Source organism: Lissotriton vulgaris, chromosome 9 (assembly GCF_964263255.1).
Source record: "Lissotriton vulgaris chromosome 9, aLisVul1.2, whole genome shotgun sequence".
Lineage (NCBI taxonomy): Eukaryota > Metazoa > Chordata > Amphibia > Caudata > Salamandridae > Lissotriton > Lissotriton vulgaris.
Window position 1 is genome coordinate 1,191,648,661 of NC_141697.1, and position 20,846 is coordinate 1,191,669,506.

The 20,846-nt window shown below is 43.5% G+C and overlaps 1 protein-coding gene across 2 annotated transcripts in view; it reads left to right on the forward strand.

Moving 5' to 3' along the window:
- Positions 1–2,600: 2,600 nt before the first annotated feature.
- The window catches only part of GRIP2 (glutamate receptor interacting protein 2), a 508,408-nt gene continuing 490,162 nt past the window's right edge, over positions 2,601–20,846 (forward strand). The window contains exon 1 of one of the 2 annotated variants that reach the window (XM_086939256.1): positions 2,601–2,795. In XM_086939256.1, the coding sequence (XP_086795382.1) occupies positions 2,741–2,795 (55 nt within the window). In that variant the 5' untranslated portion in view covers positions 2,601–2,740. The remainder of the gene's footprint in view (positions 2,796–20,846) is intronic. The other variant, XM_086939257.1, reaches the window with a different exon arrangement.

Below are 20,846 nucleotides of genomic sequence, written 5' to 3' on the forward strand. Positions count from 1 at the left end.
GTTATGCAGAAAACATAATATGTGGCATATGCAGCAAATCCATAATTATGCGGGAAATGACTCAGGATCACAGATATTATGTTGGGTTTTCATCCATCCCTCTTCATCCATTGGTCTCTTATTGTGTCAGTCACTTTTGTCTTCTGTCATTTGCAGTATACAGCATAGGGAAATCGTTTTGCCTACTTCAGCAATTCGCTGTGCTCACTATGAGTGACAGCATTTTTCTCTTCACATGGAGTGGATCCACAAATAAAGTAATTCCCTTCAGTGTCAGTGACTGCGGCAATATGTGCTATTTAAGAAATCATTTCTAAACATTTAGTCACAATGGGCCCGATTCACAGAACTAACTTAAGACAAAATCCTAAACTTACTACTTTTGGTATTCACAGAAGTTAGGATTTTGTCTTAAGTTTGTCTTAAGACAGGCTTAAGACAGACTTAAGTTAGGATTTTATCTTAAGTCTGTCTTAAGACAAACTTAAGACAAAATCCTAACTTCTGTGAATACCAAAAGTAGTAAGTTTAGGATTTTGTCTTAAGTTAGTTCTGTGAATCAAGCCCAATATTTTTCCTTTTAGCCAAGTTTTTTTTCTCCTGATTGATGAGTGTTCAGCAACTTCCGCAACATTAAAGTTTTGCAAAAACCATGTCAAAACAAAACAAGCATTGACAAAGCCATAGACTGGTAGCCAACGTCAGACCTATTTGCTTTGCCAATGCTTGTCTATTTAATGTCAGGGTAACATCACAATGATTTATAGCCAACTATGACGATATAAGGGAAGGAAGGTATTGGCTTGTGCAGGTGTGGCACTGTTGGTAGCAGGAGCATTGTGTTTTAATGCCGGCCTCTCCACTTTACAAAACCAAATTGTGTGATCTTGGGCAGCGCTGTGGTTCCATAGATAATTCTGGCTTTGCTGAGTGTTAGTAGAAGTCCTAGAATGACTCTGTTGAAAGTGATTCCTCGTAAAGCAATGACCTTCTAAAGTGGCATTGTGCATCGTTTGACCCTTGATGACACCACAGAATTGACCCTTGTCCGGCCCAGGACTGGTTCTAGCAGGGGGGATGGGTGGGCCAGGCCCACCCAAACATGACCTTTGGCATATCAAGTCAGAGCGGAAGATGCTGGTGAGAACACAAAGTGTTGAACATTGTGATGTTTTCCCCACATTGTTTACTTTAATTCTTGGTCAGGGGTCAAGGTAACTCTAGAATATCCTTTTAAAGTGCATTTCTTTTGTTATTATATATACAATTTTAAATATGTACTGAGAAAGAGAAAACACAGGCTGTGGGTAAATTTCCCTATTTTTCCTCTGGCAGAGACATTCTAATAGTTGTTCTGCAGGTAAAGTCATCTTGTGGCAATCCTTCCTCGTGTCTTAGGGAAGCTGCATTTGGGTGAGCCAACAGATGAACAGGAAAGCTGAGTCAAGTGTATGGCTTGGCTCCTGGAGCATGTACACCAGCCAATCCCTGCAAGTGTTTGCTAGAAAAACAACAGACATTACGTAATATATGATAATGTCTCTTCAAAATTCAAAAAAGTGTATTTCTTTAACATTTGAATGCTTTGACATTAATAGGTCACATTATAGCACATTATAGCACTGCACTGAGAAGTACTTATTAAAAGTGATACTTTTTAAACATAAACTTAAAGCCATTCTTGCCCCTTCTTCACACTGGTGACAGTGTCATTAGACCTGCACTGGCCCACCTGAACGTACCCTTGGCCCATACCCAGATAAAAACTCCTGGAACCGGGCCTGGTCCTGCCCTTAGTAGCTTCACTTCACCTGCTGAGGAACTAGCAGAAGGGTGTGCAAACTTCAGAAACAGGTCTCCTAGAGATATATTTATGCTTTTACTGGTGCCTCTCATTTCAGTAATGATGTAGCTCGGTTCTAATTCAAGCAAAGAAATCCCCCCTTGAAATGAAATGAAATGAAATACCAGCATTTAGCGCACAGCTACCTCCGGAGAGGTGTCCCAGCGCTGGGAGCTGTTGGGAAGATTAAGCAAGCTATTACCCAGAGTCACAAGGTGCTGGGTGAACCTGCCGCTGGCGCCGGGGATCGAACCATGAGCCCCCATGTTCCAGTGACAGCCGCCCTGGCCACTGCACCACACCTTTTCCCCTCCCCCTCTCCCCCCCCCCCATACCCATGTTTGATAGTAGAACAGAACCAATAATTAGGTTTCAGAGGGCCCCTTACTTCCCTTGGCCCTGGTGCTACTGCACCTACTGCACAGTTGGTAGCTAAGTACTTGAATTATAGGACCCCCTAGGCATGGATTAGGAATGGCACTGCCATGGGTACCAAAAGACAGGTCGGGGTATCAACTGATACCCTTAACTCTCTCACTAAGCCTCTCTCCGTAAAGTCCTCGTTCCTGACAGTAAAGACATTACCCATCCCTCCACCGGGGATCCTTCCGGCTTTTAAGTACCTTCAAGCGCAGTCCTCAATTAACATGCAAATATCCGGCCTGATTCCCGGCAATTAAGAGCCGAGGCAGCGAGGGGAGGAGGCTGCAGGTTCATAAATATTGATCAGGTGTTCGGCGGGAAAGAGCACGGTCCTCTGCCCCGCCCTGTGTGCCAGCACAGGGCACCGGGCGCCGGCTGCCCTGCACCGAGCCAGGCTGGGCTGTGGAGGGGCAGAGCTCGACGCAGCGCCCGCAGCCGCCGGCCGGACAGACGAGCCGGACCCGGGCCGGGAGGATGTTCTCCGTGTCCCTGAAGTGTCGGCTGGGGATGGTCCGGCGGCGGATGAAAGGTACGGGGAGGGGATGCTCTTGGCGCAGCGCCAGCTCGTTCCGATGCGTTTCGCACGAACAATAGATGGGTACCTGCCTGCTCCGTGGGAGATGCTGCGAGTGTCCGTTATTCCGTGTCTTCTTTGAGTGCTCGAAGTCCGCCGGGACGGTACAGGATGGGGCGAGGTGATTGCGGGCGGGCGCGGAGCTGCTGCTCTCTTTTATTGTGAGAGAATAGAGGCATGCTAATCCAGGGTCCGCTTCCGCCGATATGAAGCATAACTATATATATGTACTCTTGATATCAAAGATAGGGATTTTTGTATCCTTGAAAATAGCAGGTGTTCGTTTTCCTGATCTCAGTAGTACTGCTTTATCGACCTTGAAAGGATGAATAGATGAATCAGCCTTATGCATTACAATAAATTCAGCAACCTCGGGTACCGCGCTGTGACACACCCCTAGGCATCAGGACGAGTTAGCAAATCATTGCTCCAAAGCAAAGTTGTCATCGCCCATCTATGAACACAACGGTGGCACACTCGTGCAGCTCTGATGAAAACCAATGATGTACTTCTGTGGGTGGGAGCTGACGACCCCAGCATGGTCCAATGTCCCAGCTCTCCCACTGACCCACCTTAGCATGCACACCTTACTTTCGTGCCAGCAAACTTTGAGTGGTCGTCATGTTGTTTCTAAAAGGCTTTGTTTGCTTTCTCATCACAAGTACTTCCTTGTGGTTTGGGGCATGGCAGGACACACATCACCTGTGCGTGCGCACATGTTTGCTTGCATGCGGTCAGGACTTTAAGTGGGATGTTTTTCATCCCACTTAAAGTCCTCTCCCAGTTTTTTACTGGGACAGGTCTCTCAAAGGTGATGTATTAAGGGCTTGGCTTTAAACACCTAAGCTAAAAATCTGTGCCCAGCATAGTGTGCCTCCCGACTGGTGTTTTGCTGTTTCTATCATTGCATCTAGCTATCTAATACAACAAGTAACATTATACATATAACAAGCCAGGTCTATTGGCTTTGCCAGTGGTTGTTAGTTGCATAAACTAAATTAGCAACAACTATGGCTTCGTTGTATATAGTATTAAAAATGCTTCCATTCTGAAATGATGAGACTCTGAAAGAACCATTTGCCGAGTCTCTTTGAAGTTACCTCAAAGGCAGTGAAGGGCGGCACTGTTGCAGAGTTAAGATTTGTATTCACCCTGAGGGTAAAAATAGAGAGCCCTAAAGGGACCCGCCTCGGAACCTGCATGTGGTTGAGTGTGTCTGCAAATGATTGTGTTTGTACAGCTCCCATAGCATTAAATGAGCCATCCAGGTGGAGGTGAAAACAGGTCTTTTAGCCCAGCCCTGCATCGTTGACCATGGGCATTCCATCAAGTTGTTTTGCTTAATGATGTCAGCCTGGGTTTTGAGACCTATTGTGACATCATTTATCGGAGGACCCCGTTAATGTCCTGTAGAGTCGCGAAGGACTTCTATAGAGTCCAGCATCCGCCGTTTCCAAGGGCTCCTTGCGGCAGCTTGGTTTCTCTTTGATGGGGTGTCCCGCAAGGAAGTTTGTGGTGGACCCTCCCCTCTGCCTGTATCTACTTTGGGTGGAAGGGGCGGTGGCAGGGATGTGGGTGGAAAGGGATGCTGGCTGGCCTCCCAAAACTTTACAACAGTGCTCTTGTTCCAACCTGGAGACTTCTTTTAGAAAACCAATGTGATGTGGTCCGTTAGCCCCAGCCCGTCCAGTGATGGTTCCTAAGGTGTACCTGCTGCGAATGTATGAAGCTGTTAACGAAAGCCTTGGGGTCAGATTGGTGTGTGTTGGGTAATATGATGTGAATGTAAATGTCCAGTATTTGTAAAATGCAAACAATTAACCAAGGGTGTCAAGGCGCTGGGGGCCCTCTGGAAGATCAAGCAAGCAATGGCCCAGAGTCACACGGTGCTGGGCTGATCTGCCACCGGCCATCCAACCGTGAGCCCCCGGGTTCCGGAGTCAGCCGCCCTGGCTGCTTCACCACACCTCTTCCTAGGTGTCACCTGGTAACTGTTGATTGAGGCATTTGAAATCTGTTGGACCAGGTGGTGTGAAAATTGTCAAGTTGTGAAGCTTCTTTTGGCGACCTTTGCATAGGTCTATGAAACACTTTCAAATGTTGCTAAGTTTTTGCTTTGCCACATGCACCTGATAAATGTGCCTTTTGCTACAACTTAAATAACACAAACTCTTATGAAATGAAAAAGTCTGGTTTGGCCTAAGATGAAGACTGTCTCATACATTTATTGGCTCATTGTAAGTCCCAAGGAAATCCAAATCCTTGTGCAAACAGGAGTTTGCACGGGAATTATGATTAGATAAGACAAAATAAGATAAGATAAGATAATATGTGCTGCAAAGATTGCACCGGCAACGGTTACATGGGACACATTTTACCCGGGAAAACCTTGTGAATTTTTCCTGGGCATTCCTCCTTTGCAGGGCACAAGTCCTAAAAATAGAAGTGGGGGGACGCTGTCACCGGAAGTGACGTCACGAAAGGTGGCTCCGATCTGTCCCAGAGAGGCCAGAGAGTGAAGTCCAGCTCTTTGGCAGGGGGGACGGCGTCCCCTCCAATAAAATAAGTGGGGGGACGCCGTCCACCCGCGTGGTACCCCGACTCGAGCCCTGCTCCTTTGAAAGATGTAAAACAACCAAAACCAGAAGTATAAAACCCTGATTCTGCATGCTATGCATCGTTCTAAGGCTAAAATTCAATATAGTGGTAATACCTCACCTGAAATTACCTGAATTCAGTACCCCCGAACCCATTCAGCATTACTCAGCCCCAATCAACACCAATTGAATTAGAAGCGCTCTGGCAAAAGTAAACATTCATAGGAATATTTGCAACAAAAAATTGTTTTAATATCTTTTTTGTGTTTTTACAAAGTGACCAAGAATAGAAACTACTTATGAAAGTATAAAAAGTGTTACTTTGGATAACAGCTGTGAACACCACCATAACACACAAGAAAGGGTAGCCAATCAAATAGAGGTTGGAGTGTAACTCTTTGTAGGTCAAGTTGAGTGACTTTGCTACTTAGAGTTATGTTCCTACAATAGAGGACACAGTTTCTTCGGCTTCGCTCTCGCAAACGTTTTAATGCTCGAATGGGTTAAATTATAATCAAAATTATTATTAAATATGTGAAAATGAGCTTGATATGCTGAGAAAATACTTGTGTGCGCTAAGTTCACTGTGGCTGTTCCCTGTGACAAGACAAGCGTAGACCTTTACTGCAGCAAAGCTTCTGCACAAATTATAGAATAAACAATAGAAACGAAGCAATGAAACAAACATTACGATCAAAATAAAATACAAGGCTCATCAAACTTCTAAAATCACAAAGTGAAAGAATACATATTCCAGAGTGTTAGAGCGTTCTGGTCATGAATATTTATTTGAACCAAAGATGTTCCCTTGGAAGGTAACCGGTGCATATGAAGGAAAATGACTATTGTAGTGTCATGATCAAAGATTAATGATATAATACTTTATGGATTGGAATACCCATGAGGCATAGGCTTCTATTTATACTGAAATAAAGAGTGGTGGTGGCAACAGAAACAAGCATTGGCAAGCTAACATATCTGGGTGTAAACTGCTAACATAATTCCATGTTAGCACATTAGAGCAACACGCTCACAAGGGAGTCAGTGTGAGTGGACAGAGTGGGCTATAGCTGAGAAGTGGTCCCTCATGTAGGTCAATCCAAGCATCCTAGTGGAAGCCGAGGGATACACCCATAATAGGCAATGCTATTGGGTGAGAGTACAATAATCCACTGAGCTGAGCCAAGACATGATTGACAAAGTCACAAGCCAATAGTGTGGTCATCCTCCAATATTGCAGTCTTTAGCTGCTGCCCATTCGGGAATTGCTCCCCTACTCAGCAGCCCAATGCTAGCCCTAGCTTGGTGCTCAGTTAAGACAATACTTTGCTAAAAAGAGCCTGCCATTGTTGAGGGCTTGTTGATAGTGATGGATACATGGTCCCTCTTATCGAAGACCAGTTCATGAATGTTTTTGTCAGCTCCCTTTTCTCTGAAAACATTTCTGGAACTTTGTCACTGAAGGTTTTTTTTCTTCTTCTACCCTCATCTTGGTTTCCTTCCTCTCTTTGTAATCCTCACTTTTATTTGAAGTCTCTGGGACACAAGCTATGCTATTGCGTTCCTCAGCGTTCGCAAATCTCCAGGAAGATTTATCCTAGAGTTTAAAAAAATTACGAACCAATCAGAGTCGCAGATGCACTGGTAAACCTTTGCGTTTGAGAAATGTTGTTTAATATGACTTCAAAGGCACTCTGAGAAACATTGGGTGCTGGAGGAAGTGAGAGGTGATGGGGTTCGTTCTGAAGGAAGACACATTCGGGCAGAGGAACAACTAAATTATAGGTCTGGAGGTTGATGCATTATATCAGACGACATCTCTCTCCACTTCTCGACTTGAGATACTTCAGAAGATTATATGCTGGCTTTAGAAATTATTTTGTACTATATAAGACCCTAGTTTGATTCCAAACAAGACATTTCAGCAGTTTTTTTGGACTGTTGCAGGGACCTATCTTTAGTATTCATGTCATGGATCAAAATTCGAAAAGATAGTTCAGTGGGTGCTTGCGCTATCTTAGAACATTGGTGCATTTTTTGCACCAAGCCCTCTTGCTTCATTCGGGTGGCAGTTTATAAGTGCATAACTGAGTGAGTAAGGCCCATCATTTGCTTGTGAATACTCACAAGTAACCACAGATCCCCATTACGAGTGGCCATTCGTTCCAATCGGCACTGCAATAGTAGTAGGCGGAATTCACCCTAGAGATTTCTCATGCTGCAAGCAGGCAAACTCTCTGGGTGGAATACTAGGGAACAGCACGTACAAACTGACACAGTAAATCTGTTTTATGCAAATTCAACAAAGTTCGGGGCAAATGGCTAGCCCAGATAATCTAAAACTACGACACTTCCGCCTCCGGGTGGAGATGTTGTGGCTGTGTTGCGATGATGTTTTTAACCAATACTTTGTACGTATCTGCATTCGGTGAATGTAGTTAGTGCTTGTAACATTAAACATATATCCTGTGCTGTTAGCGTGTTTGATCCTAAAAACCAATAAAGTTGATTTTCAAAAAATAACTATCTGTTTTATGCATCCCCAAAAAACTCATAATCCCCCTCCCGCCCCCCTGCAATAAGTTTGACCCTAGTAACTGCACCCCACTAATGGTAAATCCAGAGGAGGGAATTCTCAACTAGGACCTATGTGGGTTTTCAGTCTGTTTGCTTTCTTTTTTTGAACCACTTCAAACACCCACAACTATTCCTCCATGAAGAAGTTACCACTGGAAGGTATTCCAAATCTGAGTAACAACCCTCACATAGGGGTAACCTCTGCAAGCCAACCGTAGGCATTTCTCTCTCTGAGAATTTGTCTAAGTCATGGAAGTCATGACATTTGCATGCATAAAGTCTCATGGACGCCTGAAAAAAACTTTGTAAATGGGATCCGGTGGTTCCAGTAGTAATTTATAACTCTTCACTGTATTAGTCTGTGGTCTGAAATTGTCAACACGTTTCAACCAGGAACGAGGAACTACACAGAAGTGACTTCTCCTGGCTATGTCCTCCTTAGGGTTCAGAGCAGTAAGGCATGCTCACCAGAGATGGGCAGCTTTCTACCGCATTGGACTTCACATCTCAGCTGAATTTTCTTTAAACAACATCATTTATAAGGACTTCATAGATAGCATAGTTTAAAAACTGAGCAAACTGGGGGCAAAGAAAGGGCTTTGTGCTGCGGAAGAAATGTCCCGCTGTACATAGGGCAAGGAGTGCTCTGCTCGGCAGCAACTTCCACTACGTCTTGAAGTGGTCCCAGGATCCATCTCCCTTCCACCTGCCGGAGTATCTATGGCTGGACTTTCAGTACTGGAGAAAGGAGATAGCGCTAGTGAGTAAACACAGAATATTACGTCTGGATGTCCCATCTGCATACTCTGTTAAGGGTTCACAAAGCAGGGCTATGTCAGTCTTGGGTGATGTCTGGGGACTTCGTACATCTTCTGCCAAGTGCGAAGTTATTATACTTTGTCTGACTACTGGGTGTAAATAAAATGTAAACAAATACACAACACAACAGGCAACGTTACATGCACTCAGGAGTTTACTGAAAGTTCAATAGATCAAATGTTCATCCTATATGAACTCAAGAGGTTTACCGAAAGATCAATGGATCAAATGTTCATCCTCATTGAACAAGGAAATAATTTCCTTCTTTTCAATTTTTCATGAAGTGGGAGGCATAATGTAGAATCCATAATAATGTTATTATTTTTCCTCAGACATCGCAATCCAGCCCAACCCATGCGTTTCGTCCTGTGGAAGACTTCATCAGGTTTGATAAGTTCTAGTGTTGTTTTAAGGTTTTGCAGTAGACCAGAATTCCAATATAATCATAGAAATTGTCACTTTACAAGTTGGTTCATTGGGATATCATAATGGTTGTCACTGTCAGTCCATAGCGTGTCATGTTTGGGGAGCCGCGTTCTCTGTCGACACTTGCACACTGTATTCCTGTGGTCCATTGATGTTTGAAACCTGAAAGACAACACAAGAACTTATCAACCCTGAGTAAACTTCTTGCGTTCATATGAGATGAACATTTGATCCATTGAACTTTGAGTAAACTCTTTGACTTCATATAGTGTTCCCTGTTGTGTTTTGGATTAGTTTAAGTTTGGTGGTTCCTGAGCAGTGCCATTATAAAAGGTTGTCAACGCAAAGGGATCTGATCCAATAAGGTCTACTGCAAGGGGCAGGATCGATTTCACAATACAAGATATATAAAGAACATCATGCAGCCACTGGTGGACATGAATTAAAGAAACACAAATACACATTAATCTAGTATGCAATCTTATGCAATAATCCTGTTCTTTTTCCTGACTTCTCACTCTTGCTGTAGGACTCGCTAGCGCCGGGACACCTCCCCAGAGGTAGCTATTCGCGCTCAACAAGTTTCTGTATTATTATTATTATTATTATTATGTTTGAGTATTTATCTCACTTCTCATTTGATAAACTAGTTTTCACTTGAGTTTTCTAGTTGCTGGTAATAATCTCATCTTTTTTGGTACAGACAACACAAATATGTTCAACAATTGACACAAACAACATAACCCAAGAAAGTGCATCCTCTGAATGAGCATCTCTTAGTCTGAACAAAGGCCTCTCTTCATTCACACTGAAGCTGCCTCTGTCTGCTCGGATTCTGCGGGGGCCTTAAAAGGCCTTCTCAGCTTTAAATCTCTTTGTTTTTGTGCTTCAATTCATTTTTGAGCCAAATGGCATATTTCGACATGTGCCAACCACTGGCATTGATTTCCAGCACCCATCAGTGTATTTACCCAGCTTCTTACCCATTACTAAGTGCCCTGTTGATGTTATTGTTCTTCTCAGTGCCCATAAAAGAGCCTGATTTATAGCAGTGGGGGCGGGAGTCCTTTGCATACCTTCCTGACAGGTGGACAATGGGTAGAAACCGTATCATTCGAGGCCTGATGCTGAACAGACATGCACAGTTTTATCTCATATCTGCTAATAATGCCATGAAATAATGGAACCTACCTTTAACCTTTCCACGTGTGCTACAAGGACTGTTCTAATTGCAGGTTCTTGCCTGACCCCTTGAAAACACAATAATGTTCATATTCCCTTCATTCCCCCAACCTACACAGCCCCCACGCAAGCTCGCATCAGATTCAAGTCTCCAACATCATGTACAGCTGCACACGCCCAAGGTACACACAACCATCACCCCTCCCGTCCCCACAAAATGTAGTCACAAATTTCACATTGAATGCAGAATCTTAAACCAGGGAAACGTATCAAATTGGGCAAAAAGGTAAAAACCGAAAATTTCGGTTACTTCACAAAACTGTGCTTTTATGGATATTTATATCCGAATAAAGATTATTGATTGATTGATTGGGCCTGTTTGAGAAAAAAAATATCTTTGCACACCCTTAACTCTTGCATGTTTATATAAACTACTTTAGTGCCCCAATCTATCATGAATATGCAATGTTGCTTTCAAGCTTCTATAGTGCCAAGGCATCTCCACCCACCCTGCTTTTGTAAATGCTGTCGCTCGCATACTCTGCGCGCGCCTGCGCGTCCTGCAGAGCGCTGCATACAGCTGGCTGTTGAACTTGGACCACGTCCCCCTGTATAAATGATTGGTTGAAGTGTGTGGGATCTATTGGGAACGACGCTCCTAGTCTTTTTCAGTTTTACACTAACCGTTCCCATACGCCTTGTTGCCTCCCCCCAAATTTGCTGGCCCTCACCCCACCCCTACTGAACTCATCATAAGATGGGAGAGGAGAGGCACATCGGCCAGAGCAGCTGACTCCGGAGCGCAGGGCTCACGGTTCAATCCCCAGTAGCAGCTCAGCTCAGTATTATGTGACTCTGGGCAATAGCTCACTTAATCTCCTTGGTGGCCCCCAGTGCCTTGAAACCTTAAGGGGTGGCACATTCGCGCTTTACAGATTATAAATAGTTCCTATACTTTTTATTCTCGTCAACCTCTGGTATAAATGCAAACTAAATTAAAAAGAAACATTTTTGCAGCCTAGCACTGCGTTTCTTTTTTGGCACAATAAGGAAAAAGAGTGACAGAACAGTGGGCCCGATTCACAGAACTAACTTAAGACAAAATCCTAAAATTACTACTTTTGGTATTCACAGAAGTTAGGATTTTGTCTTAAGTTTGTCTTAAGACAGACTTAAGACAGATTTAAGACAAAATTCTAACTTAAGTCTGTCTTAAGTCTGTCTTAAGACAAACTTAAGACAAAATCCTAACTTCTGTGAATACCAAAAGTAGTAAGTTTAGGATTTTGTCTTAAGTTAGTTCTGTGAATCGGGCCCAATGTAACTATCCAATCAAAAAGCACCTTACATTCCAAAGTGTTTATAAATGAGATAGCTTGTAACTTTACCATGGTATTTTAAGAAGAAAGCGAGCATGCAATTTTGCTGGTGATTTATAATTTGATATTTGCCTGCAAATCGTTTCTTTTTGTTCTTAACAACCCCTCGATAGTGCCCATTTGACTTTTTTTGTGAGTTTTCGCTTTTTAAAATGTATAAACAAATCAATAATTATTAAGAATCCAATCCGTGCGGATGTGTAGGAATCTGTTCTGCACCTGTTATTTTCTTAGAGGAATGACCTTCAAATTGCACGGTACCCATGAGAAACTTTGACAGTCTGGAATGATTCAGCCTGCATCCAGAGGTCAGTCCTTGCATCTTACGAAACTCAAAGTGAATATGCTAATAGGGCATCTCAGTTAATACTCGATCTCAGTGTCCTGTGGTGTAATCTGACAGCCTTGGCAGATCCGCAGAAAAATGGCCCAGCCGGGCATAATGCGCTGCAATGCATAACAATGGTGCTTACACAGGCATATGCGCTGCAATGCATAACAATGGTGCTTACACATTCATAATGCGCTGCAATGCATAACAATGGTGCTTATACATTCATAATGCACTGCAATGCATAACAATGGTGCTTCAACATTCATAATGTGCTGCAATATATAACAATGGTGCTTACACAGGCATAATGCACTGCAATGCATAACAGTGATGCTTACACATTCATAATGTGCTGCAATGCATAACCATGGTGCTTACAAAGGCATAATGCGCTGCAATGCATAACAATGGTGCGTATACATTCATAATGCACTGCAATGCATAACAATGGTGCGTCAACATTCATAATGTGCTGCAATATATAACAATGGTGCTTACACAGGCATAATGCGCTGCAATGCATAACAATGGTGCTTACACAGGCATAATGCACTGCAATGCATAACAGTGATGCTTACACATTCATAATGCGCTGCAATGCATAACAATGGTGCTTATACATTCATAATGTGCTGCAATAAAAAACAATGGTGCTTACACAGGCATAATGTGCTGCTATGCATAACTATGGTGCTTACACATTCATAATGCACTGCAATACATAACAAAGGTGCTTACACTGGCATAATGTGCTACAATGATTAACAATACACATTCAAATCAAATCAAATCAAATTCCTTTATTCGGTACTTGAAAAGATACCATTAAAGTGCATAACAAATACATACATACAATTTGTATAAAAACAGTTAATATAAACAGTTAATATAAATACACATTCATAATGCGCTGCAATGCATAACAATGGTGCTTACACAGGCATAATGCACAGCAATGCATAACAATGGTGCTTACACATTCATAATGTGCTGCAATACATAACAAAGGTGCTTACACAGGCATAATGCACTGTAATGCATAACAATGGTGCTTACACATTCATAATGCACTGCAATGCATAACAATGGTGCTTACACATTCATATTTCGCTACAATACATACCAAAAGTGCTTATACAGGCATAATGCGCTGCAATACATGACAATGGTGCTTACACAGACATAATGCGCTGTGATGCATAAGAGTGGTGCTTGAATCTCTGGGCAAAGGGGGAAAACATAACATATATTGTACTGTTCCTGATTTGCCCATAAACATTTGCGGTTCATCCCAAAGGAATTATTGAGTGAAAATGTCAAGTTTTGACACATGTAAACCTGCAGTTACTCCTGCATTCATCACATATCCGTAACTTCATAGTTGTAAATCCTGAAAGCCAACGGAATACGACTTTCATAATCCTATGTCATGTGTCTATTTCAATGCAACCGTTTATGATGGAAACTGTTTCAAAATAGAGGCAAATCACGGATGACAGTGTTAGAGATACATGAGATTTAGTGGCAATTCATGGAGCAAAAGGCAAGTTTGCACAAAATGGAAACAAATGGCAGAAATGTGTAATGCACAGAAAAACGTCAAACAGGTAAAGCTAAATCAGGAATCTTTGCAAAACGTGGAAAGGGGAACTTCGTAGAACATTGAAGAAGAAGATAAGCCGGCCTCACGAAAAGGCCACTCTATTTGTCGTTTGATCCTTTGTTGGCACTCCTAAGGTCCTGATCCAGCGAAGGTTTGGGGGGCTGAAAGATTGATCCGCGGGAGATGTCTTCATCGAGCCGTGATCTGTCTCAAGATCCAGGGGAGACAAAGGCAAATGACAAATTATCAGGCCCAAAGATGAAGGGCGGGAGAGACCCCAAGCAACTCTATGGGTGTACGCATGATTATAATGCTTTCTTTCCCTGAACCATCTAATCAGTGCAGACGTGGCCCTTTAAAATGTTCACCCTCTGCGTGGGTGATAGAGCTCTTCAAACCCATTTTGGGCTCTCTTTTCTATGTTATGTGGTCTCCAATAGCATTTTTTAAAAAAACCTTTCTTTTGGAGAAGATCATGGAACTTTTCACCTTCTAAATCAAGGGATTCTCTACAGTAAAACCCTTTTTTTATTGGGCCCATAAGGAAAAGCAAAGCATCAGAATCTTCAAGCCAGTTCCCAGGTGCCATGGCAGGTCTCAAGAGCATCCAATGAATAGACAAGCTGATGGGCCATACTATACCTTTCGTTGATTTTGGACCCATTTCTACTAAGTCGAATATGAGGTATAATCATTCAGGAGTGCAGGTACAACCCTGGCCTCCTGGATGATCCCAGTTCTTCATTGGCTGGGGGCAGTGCTGGCTATCCTTGATGGTGTTAAAGTGTAAGATGGGCTCATACAGTGGGCCAGTGACCCCATTAATAACCTGCCCATTGATTTCCTTGGGGAACAGACCCAGGGGCAAAGTTCGGCTTCAAGCTTCCTTCTCTCCTTCAGTCCTGACCAAGATGAAGCGAGTCTCAGGCAGCCGAGCTTTATTTCCCTCAGGTGTCAGACTTCCTTTTAGCCCTGAGTGGCAGCAGGGAAACACACTGTCTGACCTTTGACAGCTGCTTCATCCCATTTCTTGCTGCAGGAAGTCCCGCCCTGTGGGAATTGAGATGCATGAAGGTTCCAAGGGATGGGAAGAAAGAACATTCCCGCTTTTGGACAGACCCAAAAAAGTCTGCAAACCTGTACACCATCTGACTTCACAACCTTGCAAACCTCTACTACTAAAAGTTAGTGCATCGGGGCTCTATCAGAACATCATTCTAAGGGCAAGAGTTTTTAAGAACGTGTGATCACCTGACATAGTGTTTCAGGTGAGTGTCTATCTTGTTTCATTTTCGCCGGCTAAGAGTTAATTTTGAGGACACCTGCCTACAGGTGAGGTGGAATGCTCTTTAACCCCTTAAGTGCTGCCGTCGGGCAACGGTCATCGCAAGCACTACCTTGCTAGTGCTGGCACGACCGTTGGCCGACGGGCCAGCATTCGTTCTTCGAACGTTCAGCACTGGGCGCTGAACGTTCAACGCTCTTATGAGGTTAAAATTCTAAGCAATAAGAAATAATCTCACTTCTCTATTGTTGCATCACTATATAATGACCAGTGAGCAGTTGGTGGCACTTCTATAACTCATGATGTAGAGAGCTACTACAATTTGGTAGTAAATATTCCCCATTTTGCAATCGTTCCCCGGTCCCTCCCACCTTTAATAGTAAGTAGTAAACATACATGTGCAAGGATCTAACAGCAAATATGTGAGAGATGGAGCTTTTACTGTAGGTTTCTGAATTACATTTTGTATTGATTAAGTATTGCCACTTTAGTAGTAGTTTACGTGCTACAAAATACAGTTTGTGAATGAGGGTCAGTGTATGAACTCTTGTATGCACGACTATTTGAGACCGTGTGTGTATGTGTGTGTGTACTTGCTCATATATGTGTGGCTACTCATATATGTGTATGAGCAGTACTTAATTTGTAAAATAATGAGTGCTGCTGCCCAAAACATTGCTCAGAAGCCCGCAGCGGCGCTATTAAATGTCAGCACACCAAATACCAAATCTACACAGTCTTCAATCCACCTCAGGCCACTCTAATCCACTTCCAGGCACTCCTCACCCCTTTATTTCACTCTTGCAGGTTCCTGCTTTCTCCTTTTGTAATGGGGTTTCCGTCTTTCGCTTCCTCCCTCTTTCAACTTTTGAGTGTTTTTTCCTTCTCGCTCTCGAGGAATGTCTGACGAGGAAAAATATGTGCCTGTCCCACAAAATGAATTAAGCACTGTGTGTGAGACCCTGAGCATTTTCATGCTCAAACGTGTGTGTGCATGCTCATACATGTATATGTGAGACTGTGTGTGTATGCATGTGTGCTCATACATGTGTGTGCGACTGGGTGAATACTTATATTTGAGAGGGAGGGAGAGACCATGTGTGTGTATGCACAGCCATACTTTGGTGTATGCGTATTCATGTACTTGTGTTTTTCCATACTCATGCATGTGGTTGCGTGTACTCAGTGGTGGCTGGTATTTAAAGGCAGTGGGGGGCGGGTCGTGGGTGTGAGGAGGAGGGAATGAAATACATTAAAAAAAACACACTTACCTGTCTGCCGCTGCCGCGCGCCTCCTCTCAGGTCCCCTTCCCCACTTCCAAGGCAGGACGCAGGATTCACACGGCTCCCAGCCTCCCGATAGCCAATCACAATGCTGCAGCGATGTGATTGGTCTGAGCACCGTAGATGGCCCTCAGCCAGAGAATGGGAGCCGGGGCATGTTCTCCATGCAGGCTCTAATGTAGCCTACATGGAGAACATCCAAATTGCACTTCTATGTTTGGCCAGCCACAGAGGGCTGGCCAAATATTTATGCGCACTTTACAGAGTGCAAACCACTCCTCTCCTTCCCGGCTCTGTCAGCAGAGCAGCCCCGCCCTGCCCGACCCGCAAAGCTGCAGCAACAATGAAAAAAATCAACTGATAATAACTTAAAGTTATTACCATTTTCATTTTCCTTTAGTGACACTGCTTGAAAGCAGTGGTGTGACTCTCCTCCGCCTTAGGGTAGGAGCCGCCACTATGTGCACTCCTATGTGTATGCACATAGATGTTTGTATGTGTAAAAAAATGTAAATTGATACTTGTATGGTGCACTACTCACCCGCAAGGGTCTCAAGGCACTTGTACGTATACCGCTGTGGAACCCATCCTGGCTTTCCCTGTGAGGCGTCCACTCCTGGGCACCCCCAAGGTGGAGGCCAGGCATCCTTAGCGTTGTGGGGGCCGTTGTGGAGATTAAGCAAGCTATTGCCCAGAGTTGCAGAGTGGGACTTCATGATTGGAATAGGCACCGAGGCGAGAATTATCAGGTCCGTGGATTTTCTGAGCTGAAAACCTGCCGAGGTGGGGAATTGAACCCTGGTCCCGGGCTAGACCTCTGCATCAGGGTCTGCCGCTCTAACCATTGAGCCACACAGTTTGGTCTGTGGGTGTGTCTCTCTGTGCGTCATTTTAGTTGACATTCTGTGGTGGCTTCTCTTTCTCCTACCTGAGGTGCTTCAGAGCTGGGAAGTCTGGCAGTTCTAGAATGTTCGTGTGAGAAAATGGAGTCGGGCTGTAATTAACTGATGTGAAGAGTCTTTGAAGCTACATTCAGAGCGCTTATTTGTAAGAATTGATGTCTACCTCTTTGTAGCATTTTTATATTTTTCCATAATATTTGCCAATTTGCGTTTTTTCATCTGCTGTCATCAGTAGCTGCACTGACTCGTCCTCTTCTGTAAATTGCACCTACTTGTAAATGAATAAGATTGATTCAGATCCCACATTCTTTACGTATCCGCCTGTAGGAGTTTGTGAAAACCATAAAGTGTGAATGTGAGCTTGGTGTATGACTCTGCGCTAGTATGAGTGTTGCATTCACTAACAGTCAGTGAGACATGTTACTCCAACCACTGAGACAGCCAATAGATTGTCTAACTGTGTGTGAAATAATCACGACATATAAATTGTAAAATTGTAAATTGATACTTGTATAGCGCACTACTCACCCGCAAGGGTCTCAAGGCACTTGTACGAACACCACTGTGGAACCCATCCTGGCTTTCCCTGTGAGGCATCCACTCCTGGGCACCGCCAAGGTGGAGGCCAGGCATCCTTAACGTTGTGGGGGCCGTTGTAGAGATTAAGCAAGCTATTGCCCAGAGTTGCAGAGTGGGACTCCATGATTGGAATAGGCACCGAAGCGACAATTATCAGGTCCGTGGAATTTTGAGCCCAAGACCCGCCGAGGCGGGGAATTGAACCTTGGTTTCCGGGCTAGACCTCTGCATCAGGGTCTGCCGCTCTAATCATTGAGCCACACTTCTCCACTCCACATATGATGCACGCGGCAGTGATCCACAATGTGATATACCACGTACACAGTTCAGGGTGGGTGAAGCGTCGTCACTGATTAGGGTGGGCTCAGAAGAGTGCATTTTTTAGGACTTCTGCTGCTTTTAGCAGGAGAACATATACATCAGTTTAAACACATTTCTCTAAGGCAACACAAATAACTAATGTTGAAATTCAGTCATTTTTTTACAGTAGTTTCTAACACCATTTGATCATAGGTATGGACAATACAGTTGATTAGCCATGCAGCAATAGTTCATAATATTCAAATTATTTAGAGTCCTATAATGGCATCATGAAAACATAAATGGCTTAGCAGCGTCGACGTTTCGGTCTTTCCCAAGTTATTTCACCAAGACCATCCTCGGGACGATTGTTGTTGCACCCAGGTAGTTTAGTCTGCCCTGTTCCCATGATGCACTGGGCCAGGGACAGACTGATTTGCATATAGCCAGGTTCTGAGCTGGGATGGTGCAGTGAGATAAATAACGGTGATGGATCAAGCCCTGATCTTTGGACTGGGTAAGAGTGGTCTGCTTAATTCAGACACTCTGTTCATCACCACCCCCTTTTCTGAATCGGCACCCAGAATTTAGGCGCTATGTACAATTCAGTCGTTTATAATACTCACATAAACCAAAGTCTTACGAGTAACAGTGGAGACTCGTTTGGCCTTAGAGAAATGTGTTTAAACTGATGTATATGTTCCTCAATAATTGAGTTTGATGTGAATGCAATGAACTTGATATAGGAAAAATTAAATCTTTTTGATAAAAAATAACTCTGTTTCGCGTGTAGATAATTTATGAGTTCACTTTATGTGTCAATTAATAATTAATAAGTACTATATTGAATAATTCCTCAAGGTTCAATTTCTATGTTATTGATTATACCCAGTTCCTTGGGGAATAGTGGGTTGCCTTGTTGTTGTTAGCTTTTAGCAGGAGGTCCTTCACACCCCTACTATAAAGCAACTTTTCGGAGCCTTCTTAAGTTTCCCCGGATACTACAATGGTAACACCCCTGCCGTTACCAATGCTGGTGGTCAGGTGCTCTCTGAAGGTAACAGTAACTCCGACAGAGCAGAGTTACTGGAGATTATGAGCGGAAGTCTGTGATTCCACTGTGAAATTAGGAATTACCAAGTTATTACTGTGCCTGACCCGGGTGGTAATTCTTATATTCTCTAGTAGTTTAACATGGAGGTTTGGGCTACTCTCAGCTGCTTTCAGCATCTGAAGTCCCTGGAGGAAGCTTGAGGATTTGAAATCCCTTAGTGAGGATGTGGTGTAAGAGCTGCCGACTTTGGCGCTGTAGAACCAGGTTTGAGTTTTAGGGTCGACTCAACACCCTGTGATTCTGGGCAAATCACTTTATCTCCCTGCGCCTACAAAAAAATGAATGTGTTGTTGTGTAATGTAAGTGGCACTCATGTAAAGTGCTCTAATATCTTCCAATAGACTTTGTACTATATAAATAGCCATTGGCAAAGCTGATAGACCTCCTCTATGCAAGAGCTGGTGGCTTTGAAATGGGTTTTAATCATGTTAAACACCAGCATGGCTGCTTTCCAGCATGGTTGAAAGTTAGTGGCATAGAGAGGAATGGCAAAGAGTGGAGTAGAGTGTTGTAAAATGGAGTGGCACAGCGTGTTGTGTATTAGAGTGGCATAGAGTGGTTTATAGTGGAGTAGCGTAGAGTGGATTGGTATAGAGTGCAGTGGCATAGAGTGTTGCAGAGTATAGTGGCGTAAAGTGCATCAGCGTATATTGCAGCGTCATCGAATGCAGTGGCATAGAGTGTTGCATAGTAGTGTGCTGAGTACAGTGGTGCAGAGTAGAGTACAGTGGCATAGTGCGTACCGTAGAGTGCAGTGGTGTAGAGTAGAGTGGTATATAGTGGAGTGGTGTATAATAGAGTAGAGTGGATTGGTGTAAACGGCATTGGTGTAGAGTGTTTGCAGAGTATAGTGATGCAGAGAGCAGTGGCATACAGTGAAGTGGCATAGAATTAATTGGTGTACAATTTAGCTTAGTAGAATGCAGTGGTGTAGATTAGAGTGGTACATAGTACAGTGTTGTGGCTTAGAGTGCAGCAGTGCAGAGTTGAGTGGCATAGTGGAAAGTGGTATAGAGTACAGTGGCCTAAAGTGCAGTGGTGTCGATAGAATGGTGCGACATAGGTTACAGTGGCATAGAGTGCTGCAGAGTAGAGTATAGTGGCATAGGATGGAGTGGCGTAGAGTGCAATGGCATAGAGTGGAATGCTGCGGAGTGCAGTGTCATGCGTTCATACTAATCAAGTAGGACTGTGTATCTCAACAACATAATCATCAGAATGTGGGGAGTGAGTCCACACACCATCAGAATATGTTGGACCAATTTCTAGCAAGCCCACAGTGCCCCATCTGAACCCCTAACCATAATAGGGTATCAGATGCTGTCTGCAAACTCACAATATGACCACTCTAATTTCCCAAGGAAATCGTAGAAACAGATCTACCCTTTCATTTGTTGCTTAGGCATGCCCACAGGGAGACAGAAGAAATGTAAGAATTGACTTTGCAATCATTTATTGAAGCAATTGTATTCTTGTGTAAAAATACATGAGCTGCATTTATTAGCAAGAGGAAACAAAGAATTGTTACCAGCATTACAAGATTGGTAAAGAAGATAAGCAGTTCAACCATTATGACAATATGATGTGATTATATGAGTATCTAATAATGCATATATTTTTACCTA